Source organism: Trichomycterus rosablanca, chromosome 7 (assembly GCF_030014385.1).
Source record: "Trichomycterus rosablanca isolate fTriRos1 chromosome 7, fTriRos1.hap1, whole genome shotgun sequence".
Lineage (NCBI taxonomy): Eukaryota > Metazoa > Chordata > Actinopteri > Siluriformes > Trichomycteridae > Trichomycterus > Trichomycterus rosablanca.
This window is the reverse complement of record NC_085994.1, coordinates 17,016,527-17,029,494: the sequence shown is the minus strand read 5'-3', so window position 1 is coordinate 17,029,494 and position 12,968 is coordinate 17,016,527. Positions and strand designations below refer to the sequence as shown.

The following is a 12,968-nucleotide window of genomic DNA, read 5'->3' as shown; positions in this document are numbered from 1 at the left end:
TGGGAAGAGTGAATCTACAATAGGCAAGCAGGTTGGTGTGAATAAATCAACTGTGGGAGCAATTGTAAGAAAATGGAAGACATAAGACCATTGATAATCTCCCTCGATCTAGGGCTCATCCCGTGGGGTCAAAATGATCATGAGAACGGTGAGCAAAAATCCCAGAACTACACGGAGGGACCTGATGAATGACCTGCAGAGAGCTGGGACCAAAGTAACAAAGGGACCACCAGTAACACACTACGCCGAGAGGGACTCAAATCCTGCAGTGCCAGACGTGTCCCCCTGCTTAAGCCAGTACATGTCCAGGCCCGTCTGAAGTTTGCCAGAGAGCATATGGATGATCCAGAAGAGGATTGGGAGAATATCATGTGGTCAGATGAAACCAAAATGGAACTTTTTGGTAAAAACTCAACTCGTCGTGTTTGGAGGAAGAAGAATGCTGAGTTGCATCCCAAGAACATTTTTTGACAAAGTTTTTACTTTTACAAAGTATTGAGTTGAACTTTTGTTATTGACCAAATACTTATTTTCCACCATAATTTACAAATAAATTCTTAAAAAATCCTACAATGTGATTTCCTGGATTTTTTTTCTCATTTTGTCTCTCATAGTTGAAGTGTACCTATGGTGAAAATTTTTTGAAAAAATGTTTGATCTTGTTTAGATTAGCATAGTTTAGGGACCTGTTCCTTGTTTTTCTGTGTTTAGCGTTAGCATTAGGTTAGCATTTAGCATTAGCGGTTTAGCATAGGGCACTGTAGATTCAGCCTAGAAAGTGTTTGAAAATAAAATTAAGCTAAATATCAGCAAATAAAACAAACACAAATTAATCTGAAGCTTCATAGTGTAAAACTATTCTATGGTGCTACTTTTTTGTACTACTAACAGCGTCATTGCCATGTTGTCTGGTGTGATTCCAGGCAGTCAATACTGGTACAGGGCCAAAAGCATCTGATCACAGAAGTGTCAGGGTATTCTGTGTAGCAAAGCAAGCAGGCAGCATGATGTGGGAAATGTCAGGTATGGAGCACAGATTTCAAAATCTATAATCTAACCATGCTGAACTTTTAGGTGGGAACTTTAAATCTATAATACAAAATGACTAGAAATCCAGAAGTCTCCCCTAGTGCTTGTGCAGCATAAAAAGTGTTAAACTGAGCACTGGTGAACATACCCTGGGTTAAAACCCCAGGAAGCTAAGATTCAATAATATCTGTACAAATCCAATTAGACACCTTACAAAGCCAAATCCCAGATGTTGTAGTAACACCTACAGTCTTGAAGGAAACCCGCAGTTGTACATGCCGGACTTAAACAAGCACTGTAATTTATCACTGTAGGAGGTAATTGAAACACTGTGTTCCATGTTAAACTGATCATTTTACTGTGTATGCTGTAACAATTAGCAGTAAAATATAGCCACAATAAATGCAGTCTTAGAGTGATTTTGTTTTATATCCCATCATCATCTCAGGAATTAATAATGGTCTGTGTATGAGTTTCCTATCAAATCATGTACTAAACATTACCTTTTTACTGGGGCTGATGCAAATATTTACATATATTAGATACACTTGTTTATTTAAAAACGATAATAAAATAAAATAAATAAAATAATAAATGAATGAATAAAAAAAACACTTTGGACCACTTTATAGCAGAAATTATGTAGTCATCTACTAAATATTGAGTTAAATTTAGCCACTGCCATCACTAACATACACTGATACACTCTCACTGTCCATTTTATCAGTTCCACTTACCACATAGAAGCACTTTGTAGTTCTACAATTACTGACTGTAGTCCATCTATTTCTTTACATACTTTTTTTAGCCTGCTTTCACCCTGTTCTTCAATGGTCAGGACCACCACAGAGTAGGTATTATTTAGGTGGTGGATGATTCTTAGCACTGCAGTGACACTGACACACACTGTAAACCCGAACAGTACTGTTAACTTATACATTTTATTGGTTTAGCAATCAAAACCTGTTATTTAGTTAACCCAACATTAAAGTTTTGCACTATATTAACTTGTTGTTATGTTTTAATTTTACCTAAGTACATATTTTTGAGTAAGCGTCGTCACCTATACTATAACTTATGAGTATACAAAGACACCCAGCGTCTGACGTCATCAACGTGCCCTGTGTCCCGGATTTACCTTTTCAAAGTGGTGAAGATGGCGGCACGTTAACGGATGAGAAGATTTTTTGAGCAAAACGGGTAAGTTAAGTACTTGTTTGTTAAAACTTGTGAGGGCACAGATATTGTTTTTTGAAAACAATTTGTGGGTCTTTATTTTTTCAAACTTAGGTTTGTGACTGTATCAGTATCTGACGCCAGCTTGGAAAAAGTTCGTTTATTTTTACTCGGTTATTACTTAACTGACAATGCATGAGCATTTTTAAATGATGAGTAGTTAAAGTGCAGCACTAGGGACAAATACAACATGACTCCAGTATTAGCATATGTTCGCAGCAGTCTGTTTCTCGGTTATATTCACTAAACGAGCTTTTTTCGGAAGTAAAAAGAGAGACTAGCCTAGAAACACATGTAGAACTTCCATTTCTGGCGAGATTTTTTTGGCACATCAAGGAAAATCCACAAGTTAAGTGCAGTGACTGGAATTGCCATCACTGTCTTGTTTAACGGTCTCTCGTTTTTCTTTTGTCTCTATGGGTCAACCCAACATAACCTAGCCTATCAGTATCAAAATTATTAAACTTTGTTTCTGGTTAAAGGATATATACAGTACAACACTCATGTGTCCGATACTTAGTTACAATAAAGTTAAAATAAGTTCATGTATTAGTATGGAGCTGAACCACTATACTGCCAAGTTGAATTGGAGGGCTAAATTATTTTGTGTGTAGAGATGATATAGGCAGAACAGACTTGTGGTTGATTAAATTTTTACAATAACTATTTCTTTTTATTTGTCAAGGAAGAAAATGATGTCAATGTAAGACGCACTTTGTCCCTTCACGCACTTCCTGTCTACCTGCGCGAGGATGCCTCAGAGTTCTTCAAGACCTTCAATGTAAGCAATGTGATGTGGAAATGTCAATTAGTTCAGTGCATACATATCATAAAGTAAACCAACTTGAATGTGTCCTCCAGGATTTCACATAATTGTATCAGACTTTAAAAATGCATATTAATTTATACAAAAACTATATGAACATTATTTTGATTACCATATAGTTTTGTATGTTTGCAAGTCTATCTTAACAGTTGTGAAATGCCTTATAGTGATTGGCCCTGTTTACACTTGCCAAACTAAAGTTTGTGGTTATGTCACATTATATACATTTGGTCCGATTATTTTTGGTTTCACATGGCAGATTAGTCAGTGCACTAAAGAATTTTGCTGCATCCTGTCGTCATCATCACCTACAGGGGCTGCGTCTCCCTATACTTGATGGTTTGTAGAAGGGCGTGCGTCTGAAGTCAGTGTGTTGTCAATTCGGCGAGTAGCCATTCCAGAGGTGTGTGTGTGTGTGTGTGTGTGTGTGTGTGTGTGTGTGTGTGTGTGTGTGTGTGTGTTTGTTTCCAGGTGAGAAATGCAAGGTGTAAGCATCAACACAGGCTTAAAAATGCAAACCTATAAAAGTGTGACAAGAGCAATGATGAACATACAGTTCATGACTTGTAGCCTTCATTCTGCCACTTTCCTCATTAGAGTGTTTGTGTTTTGCAGCAGGAAGAGGAGCCAGATATCACCGACACTCCTGTTGCTCCTTTTAATACTGGTGGAGACTCCTTCAACCCCAACAGCATCTTTGTTGTAGTTGAGGGGGGCATTATTGTGAGTGGTCTTCCCTGGTTGCCTGATGCATTCATTGTGTTGTTTGGCTTGATCTATGCTTTCAATTTACAATATCCAAAGAAACTCATCCACACATTCACCTTTGTCCAGAAAATACTGATGTGTCTGGATGATGGTAAACCACTGAAACCATGCCTGCTGAGTCTGAAAAATGATTTGTTGGAACACTAAACCAAGCTTGAATGCACATGTGCATAAATGTTCCATACATGTACACTGACCAGCCATTTCACTCCATTCACTGCTGTGTCTGATCCTACTGTACCAGGAGAACACACACTAACACACCACCACCATGTTAGGGTCACTCTGTGGTGGTGGTAGTGTTAGTGGGTGTTCTGCTGATCCAATTGTACCAGGAGAACACACACTAACACACCACCACCATGTTAGGGTCACTCTGTGGTGGTGGTAGTGTTAGTGGGTGTTCTGCTGATCCAATTGTACCAGGAGAACACACACTAACACACCACCACCATGTTAGGGTCACTCTGTGGTGGTGGTAGTGTTAGTGGGTGTTCTGCTGATCCAATTGTACCAGGAGAACACACACTAACACACCACCACCATGTTAGGGTCACTCTGTGGTGGTGGTAGTGTTAGTGGGTGTTCTGCTGATCCAATTGTACCAGGAGAACACACACTAACACACCACCACCATGTTAGAGTCACTCTGTGGTGGTGGTAGTGTTAGTGGGTGTTCTGCTGATCCAATTGTACCAGGAGAACACACACTAACACACCACCACCATGTTAGGGTCACTCTGTGGTGGTGGTAGTGTTAGTGGGTGTTCTGCTGATCCAATTGTACCAGGAGAACACACACTAACACACCACCACCATGTTAGAGTCACTATGTGGTGGTGGTAGTGTTAGTGGGTGTTCTGCTGATCCAATTGTACCAGGAGAACACACACTAACACACCACCACCATGTTAGGGTCACTCTGTGGTGGTGGTAGTGTTAGTGGGTGTTCTGCTGATCCAATTGTACCAGGAGAACACACACTAACACACCACCACCATGTTAGGGTCACTCTGTGGTGGTGGTAGTGTTAGTGGGTGTTCTGCTGATCCAATTGTACCAGGAGAACACACACTAACACACCACCACCATGTTAGAGTCACTCTTTGCTCTGTGGTGCTGGTAGTGTTAGTGGGTGTTTTGCTGATCCAATTGTACCAGGAGAACACACACTAACACACCACCACCATGTTAGGGTCACTCTGTGGTGGTGGTAGTGTTAGTGGGTGTTCTGCTGATCCAATTGTACCAGGAGAACACACACTAACACACCACCACCATGTTAGGGTCACTCTGTGGTGGTGGTAGTGTTAGTGGGTGTTCTGCTGATCCAATTGTACCAGGAGAACACACACTAACACACCACCACCATGTTAGAGTCACTCTTTGCTCTGTGGTGCTGGTAGTGTTAGTGGGTGTTTTGCTGATCCAATTGTACCAGGAGAACACACACTAACACACCACCACCATGTTAGTCACTCTTTGCTCTGTGGTGCTGGTAGTGTTAGTGGGTGTTCTGCTGATCCAATTGTACCAGGAGAACACACACTAACACACCACCACCATGTTAGTCACTCTTTGCTCTGTGGTGCTGGTAGTGTTAGTGGGTGTTTTGCTGATCCAATTGTACCAGGAGAACACACACTAACACACCACCACCATGTTAGTCACTCTTTGCTCTGTGGTGGTGGTAGTGTTAGTGGGTGTCCTGCTGATCCAATTGTACCAGGACAACACACGCCAAAACACCACCACCAAAGTTCACAAAGTGACCCTAACATGGTGGTGGTGTGTTAGTGTGTGTTCTGCTGGTACAATTGGATAAGACACAGCAGCGCTGCAGAGATGTTCACTCACTGTTCATTCTATTAGACACATTAGATACATGGAGGTGTCTATAATCGAGTGGCCAGTGAGCGTGTGTGCTTCAGGCTAAGTAAATTAAAAATGCAGTTGATTGTAAACTGTTACAAATTTAACTTTTTGTTGTTTTGAGTCAAACGTTATTTGATTGTTTGGTCTTTTCTGTCAGAATATTACTGCTCATTTGATTGCAAATTTCACAGCTTAAAAGCTAGACAAAGACAATGTTAAGCATATGATGACTGACTGACTGAATTATTCAACTGTCAAAATTATTACAGATTAATATTTTTCCAACCAGCATGTTCAGCCTAATGCTGGAAAGACCGTTTACTGTGATGTACAATTGTTTATGCAGTTTGTTTTTCACATTTGATTATGATTATTAGGACACTTGAATGCATATATATATATATATATATATATATATATATATATATATATATATATATATATATATATATATATATATATATATATAAACATAACATACACGCCATGACATTGACCTTGTTTCTACACTCACTGTCCATTCTATCAGCTCTACTGACCATATAGAAACACATTGTAGTTCTACAATTCCAGACTGTTTCTGCGTCCGTTTCACTCCAGTAGCACTGCTGTGTCTGATCCACTCATACCAGCACAACACACACTAACACACCACCACCATGTCAGTGTCACTGCAGTGCTGAGAATCATCCACCACCTAAATAATACCTGCTCTGTGGTGGTCCTGCGGGGTCCTGACCATTTGAAGAACAGGATAAAAGGAAGCTAACAAAGTATGCAGAGAAACAGATGGATACTGTCTGGAATTATAGAACTACAAAGTGCTCCTATATGGTAAGTGGAGCTAATAGAATGTACAATGTGTGTAGAAATAAGGAGGTGGTGTTAAGGTTAAATATTGATTGCTTTCAATACAGCTGTGTAGGTATGAATGATGTTCAGGGGGAGATAAGTGCTCTTTTGTGTTTACCTCAAGATAATGTCTTTCACATTTTCAGTGTCATTATCTGTTGAGTGTTTACTGTGAAATATTTAATTATAGAAGATATTTCGAGCTCTAACAGTTATTGCCTTGGAATGGCAGCCTGTTTTTTGTGTTATTGCCTTTGGAATGGCAGTTTGTTTTTAAAGTGTTTTATAACTTTAATAAATAACTTATTCTTACATTGGTGTTATTTCATGTTTTGTGAATTACATGCTTAAAATTTTGTATGTTAAATTTTTAATTCATTGGTTTAAATGATCTTGACTAAGATTGACTAGCAGTTTGACACACTTATCTTTTTTTCCTAAAAGCAATAAGTTGTCTACTATCATATATTTTGTTATACGTAGTTAAGTTGGTGGACCTTAATCAAATTATATAATGCTTACTAACACTAATGTAGTATGTAGAACTTAAAATATTGTAAATTGTAAATATTATATATAAGTTCAGTAAACTTAAAATGAACACTAAAAAAGAGTTCACTGACAATATAATTGTTAAGTACAGTATACTTAAAATATTGTAAATTGTAAATATTATATATAAGTTCAGAAAACTTAAAATGAACACTAAAAAAGAGTTCACTGACAATATAATTGTTAAGTACAGTATACTTAAAATATTGTAAATTGTAAATATTATATATAAGTTCAGAAAACTTAAAATGAACACTAAAAAAGAGTTCACTGAAAATATCATTGTTAAGTACAGTATACTTAAAAAATATATTACATACACTTAAATTTTCTTAGGTAATCGGTTACAACAAAAGTTTTGAGTTTTCTGAATTTGTTTGGTTTTACAGTGCAATAAATGGACTAAAATCTGTAATTGTATACCCACAGGGTGCATCTACAGGGGTTGGACAAAATAACTGAAACACCTGGTTTTAGACCACAATAATTTATTAGTATGGTGTAGGGCCTCCTTTTGCGGCCAATACAGCGTCAATTCGTCTTGAAAATGACATATACAAGTCCTGCACAGTGGTCAGAGGGATTTTAAGCCATTCTTCTTGCAGGATAGTGGCCAGGTCACTACGTGATGCTGGTGGAGGAAAACGTTTCCTGACTCGCTTCTCCAAAACACCCCAAAGTGGCTCAATAATATTTAGATCTGGTGACTGTGCAGGCCATGGGAGATGTTCAACTTCACTTTCATGTTCATCAAACCAATCTTTCACCAGTCTTGCTGTGTGTATTGGTGCATTGTCATCCTGATACACGGCACCGCCATTGGATGCACATGGTCCTCCAGAATGGTTCGGTAGTCCTTGGCAGTGACGCGCCCATCTAGCACAAGTATTGTGATACATGATATGGCATCACTGATCCACCTCCATGCTTCACTCTGGGCATGCAACAGTCTGGGTGGTACGCTTCTTTGGGGCTTCTCCACACCGTAACTCTCCCGGATGTGGGGAAAACAGTAAAGGTGGACTCATCAGAGAACAATACATGTTTCACATTGTCCACAGCCCAAGATTTGCGCTCCTTGCACCATTGAAACCGACGTTTGGCATTGGCACGAGTGACCAAAGGTTTGGCTATAGCAGCCCGGCCGTGTATATTGACCCTGTGGAGCTCCCGACGGACAGTTCTGGTGGAAACAGGAGAGTTGAGGTGCACATTTAATTCTGCCGTGATTTGGGCAGCCGTGGTTTTATGTTTTTTGGATACAATCCGGGTTAGCACCCGAACATCCCTTTCAGACAGCTTCCTCTTGCGTCCACAGTTAATCCTGTTGGATGTGGTTTGTCCTTCTTGGTGGTATGCTGACATTACCCTGGATACCGTGGCTCTTGATACATCACAAAGACTTGCTGTCTTGGTCACAGATGCGCCAGCAAGACGTGCACCAACAATTTGTCCTCTTTTGAACTCTGGTATGTCACCCATAATGTTGTGTGCATTGCAATATTTTGAGCAAAACTGTGCTCTTACCCTGCTAATTGAACCTTCACACTCTGCTCTTACTGGTGCAATGTGCAATTGATGAAGATTGGCCACCAGACTGGTCCAATTTAGCCATGAAACCTCCCACACTAAAATGACAGGTGTTTCAGTTATTTTGTCCAACCCCTGTATATAGTAGGTAAACTCATAAAATGGTCAGTAAATGTAAGTTTGAGACAGGTGTTTATAATAAAATGCTAGATAAGTGTATAAAATCAATAACACATTTCCAAGAAGACATTGGATAAGCTTGTATTTTGGCAGAACATTTAAAAATGAATAGTTATTGTCTTGTTTCAATAGCTGGTCATATTTTCTGTATATTTGTCTTCCTTTCCTGCTGATCAAAGTCAGCAAGTGTCTCTGAATATAAATTGAACCGCATAGTTCAATTTTTTTCCTCGAAACACATCATTCTTAGTGTATGTAGAGGCAAAATACTTCAAGGCTGTAATCACAATACAGTGATACCTTGAAACTCAATGTCAGTTAGTTCTGGAAGTGATTTTTTCCCCATAAGGATGTATGGAAAACCTGTTAATGCATTCCATGGTCCTGTGGAACAACATATATTTAAGCTAATGTAAAATAATGGGGTTGTTTTTGACACTAATACACTTAAAATAACACTAATATAATATAAAAACATCATAAAAAATACAATAAAACCTGCACTTTACCGTTACTTCTTTATTGTTTTCTTATGCATTTTCTTCCCATTTTCCTCCCAATATAGCACACTCAATTTTGTCTTCCGCTGCTACCAGAGATACCAGATTGCATCCGAGGAGAGCACGTCGCTGTACACGCCTCTTCCGACACGTGCACAGCCCTCCTCTTCTCGCCCCTGCTTTCTGCACAGGCGTCTCTTCTGCCAATCAGGGTACTTACACAGCGTATGAAGACCCACCCACCAACACCCTGCAGATACGGTGGCCAATTAGTATCTGCTGCAGGAACTGCCAATTATGCCCGTTAGATGTTGTCCAGCCGACCGGAAGCAACACCGAGTTTCTGAACTCCTCGGTTTGAAACTCTGTGTTGCCTCCGATCGGCTGGGCAAGTGGATCAGCTAGTGTGCAAGCGGAATATTCCGGTGCGCCACCTGGGCGTCGTCTTATGCTTCTTAATCGTGGAGATGCTTGATCTTGGAATACTGCATACCAAGCCAAGCGCTGAGCAGTCGCACACACATTAAGAATTAAGGGAAACGTTGAGTTTAAGGGTACACATTTCTCAACTAAGGGTGTTGAGTTTTAAAGATTTTGAGTTTAGGGGACGTTTAGTTACAAGGTACCACTGTATATATTGGAGAGGATATCCCCCCATATATTGTTGTAAAATGGTAATTATAAAACAGATAGTTCCGGTCCTAAAATCTGATTGGCTGAGCTGCGTTCGAAGCCGTTGTAAAATCCCCGATAAACGCACACCTATGACCACCTCACATCATTCCATATTAATACGCCACTGAAAAGAAAAAGTTAATGTTATTTTCGCCCTCATGTTGCCTAGCAACACTGTTAATCGAACTACCTTGCGTCGCGGAAGAATGCTTTATTGTAAGTTTATACACAATAAATACATTTATGAATTAAACATTGTTGTATTTATTATATTTTATGTTGACCGCCGTTTTATGAAAGCAATAAGCCACTCGAGACCGTGCGTTACTGCTATGATTTTAGCACGGGAAAGAAGTTTTAGGCACTCCACTTCGTGTCGTGCCAAAAACGTCATCCCCGTGCTAAAATCACAGTAACGCACGGTCTCGAGTGGCTTATTGCTTTAACATAATGCACTCACTAGCTCTGCATAATGTTCGTGTTCCTATTAGTAATTGATGGCAGGGATGTTTTAGAATGGCAGGAAACCCCAATCCCCAACTTCCAGGTAGATGTGCCCCATTATTTCTTACAGTGGGACAAAAAAGTATTTAGTCAGCCACTGATTGTGCAAGTTATCCTACTTAAAAAGATGAGAGAGGTCTGTAATTTTCATCATAGGTACACTTCAACTATGAGAGACAAAATGAGAAAATAAAATCCAGGAAATCACATTGTAGGATTTTTAAAGAATTTATTTGTAAATTATGGTGGAAAATAAGTATTTGGTCACCCACAAACAAGCAAGATTTCTGGCTCTCACAGACCTGTAACTTCTTCTTTAAGAAGCTCTTCTGTCCTCCACTCGTTACCTGTATTAATGGCACCTGTTTGACCTCGTTATCTGTATAAAAGACACCTGTCCACAGCCTCAAACAGTCAGACTCCAAACTCAACCATGGCCAAGACCAAAGAGCTGTCGAAGGACACCAGGAAAAAAATTGTAGACCTGCACCAGGCTGGGAAGAGTGAATCTACAATAGGCAAGCAGGTTGGTGTGAATAAATCAACTGTGGGAGAAATTGTTAGAAAATGGAAGACATACAAGACCATTGATAATCTCCCTCGATCTGGGGCCCCACGCAAGATCTCATCCCGTGGGGTCAAAATGATCATGAGAACGGTGAGCAAAAATCCCAGACCTACACGAAGGGACCTGATGAATGACCTGCAGAGAGCTGGGACCAAAGTAACAAAGGCTACCATCAGTAAACACACTACGACGAGAGGGACTCAAATCCTGCAGTGCCAGACGTGTCCCCCTGCTTAAACCAGTACATGTCCAGGACCGTCTGAAGTTTGCCAGAGAGCATATGGATGATCCAGAAGAGGATTGGGAGAATATCATGTGGTCAGATGAAACCAAAATGGAACTTTTTGGTAAAAACTCAACTCGTCGTGTTTGGAGGAAGAAGAATGCTGAGTTGCATCCCAAGAACACCATACCTACTGTGAAGCATGGGGGTGGAAACATCATGCTTTGGGGCTGTTTTTCTGCAAAGGGGACAGGACGACTGATCCGTGTTAAGGGAAGAATGAACGGGGCCATGTATCGTGAGATTTTAAGCCAAAACCTCCTTCCATCAGTGAGAGCATTGAAGATGGAACGTGGCTGGGTCTTCCAGCATGACAATGATCCCAAACACACCGCTCGGGCAACGAAGGAGTGGCTCCGTAAAAAGCATTTCAAGGTCCTGGAGTGGCCTAGCCAGTCTCCAGACCTCAACCCCATAGAAAATTTGTGGCGGGAGTTGAAAGTCCGTGTTGCCCAGCGACAGCCCCAAAACATCACTGCTCTAGAGGAGATCTGCATGGAGGAATGGGCCAAAATACCAGCTACAGTGTGTGCAAACCTGGTGAAGACTTACAGGAAATGTTTGACCTCTGTCATTGCCAACAAAGGTTATGTTACAAAGTATTGAGTTGAAATTTTGTTATTGACCAAATACTTATTTTCCACCATAATTTACAAATAAATTCTTTACAAATCCTACAACGTGATTTCCTGTATTTTTTTTTCTCATTTTGTCTCTCATAGTTGAAGTGTACCTATGATGAAAATTACAGACCTCTCTCATCTTTCTAAGTAGGAGAACTTGCAGTGGCTGACTAAATACTTTTTGGCCCCACTGTATTTCCCTAGGGGAAACAGGATGGTATGAATGAATGCCTAAAAGTCCCCACATATTATAAACAGCACTATATTAATGGGGGTAAAAAGGGTGTGCCAATAATTCTGAAGCTGACTGTCTGAAAGGGCATTTCTAGCATGGTGAGACAGATTTTTTGCATTTGAACCCACCTGTTTGTGTATCATGTGTCCTCTCTGTCGTGCATGTTCTTTTTGCATGCATGTATGTGCTTCACATTGTGCGAGCGAGAGTGTGGGTGGAAATCTTACGGCGCGTGACAGCTGGTGGGCTGACGCCATCGGGGATGAAGCGAGCGGAGCGGGAAGCTGCTGTTGCCATGGTGACCCTGTTGTGCGGCTCACGCTCGGGTAAGGCGAAGTCACAGCCAGCTGAGAGAGCGAGAGCTGAAAGATGTGAAACAGAATTAACATATTAAATTAACACACGTTTATTCTGTGAACATCAGCCAGCAGCTTCTGAGAGCGTGGCGAGCATCTGCAGTTGGCATCAAATTCGTGCCAACATACAGGCGACAAAAAGAAGATGAAATTAGAAATCTGCTATAGTCGATGTTATATTTCTGGATGCCTCGTTTGTTTTTTGTTTTTTTCCAATTGTATTAATTTCTCTCCATATTGTGTCTATAAACAAAAGAGATCTAGTTTATTAACACATCCTCCTCCACACACACTCATAGTCATCTGTGCACCGATACAATCATTAGTTTTAGAAGCTTAATAGAGTTATTAATATATGAAGAAATGCAAATCCTAG

At 40.2% G+C, this 12,968-nt stretch overlaps 1 protein-coding gene and 1 long non-coding RNA gene across 7 annotated transcripts in view; one reads left to right on the top strand and one right to left on the bottom strand.

Moving 5' to 3' along the window:
* The window catches only part of nphp4 (nephronophthisis 4), a 298,208-nt gene that overhangs the window by 93,943 nt on the left and 191,297 nt on the right, over nt 1–12,968 (bottom strand). For all 6 annotated transcript variants that reach the window (XR_010013356.1, XM_062999062.1, XM_062999063.1 and 3 more), the window contains exon 13: nt 12,464–12,598. Coding sequence is in view for 5 of the 6 variants with exons in the window: in XM_062999062.1 (XP_062855132.1) it covers nt 12,464–12,598 (135 nt within the window). In the remaining variant the exon portion in view is untranslated. The remainder of the gene's footprint in view (nt 1–12,463; nt 12,599–12,968) is intronic.
* LOC134318240 (uncharacterized) lies at nt 2,181–4,188 on the top strand. Its single transcript, XR_010013357.1, has 3 exons — nt 2,181–2,229; nt 2,951–3,046; nt 3,707–4,188. It is a non-coding gene; the product is annotated as an uncharacterized LOC134318240 (long non-coding RNA).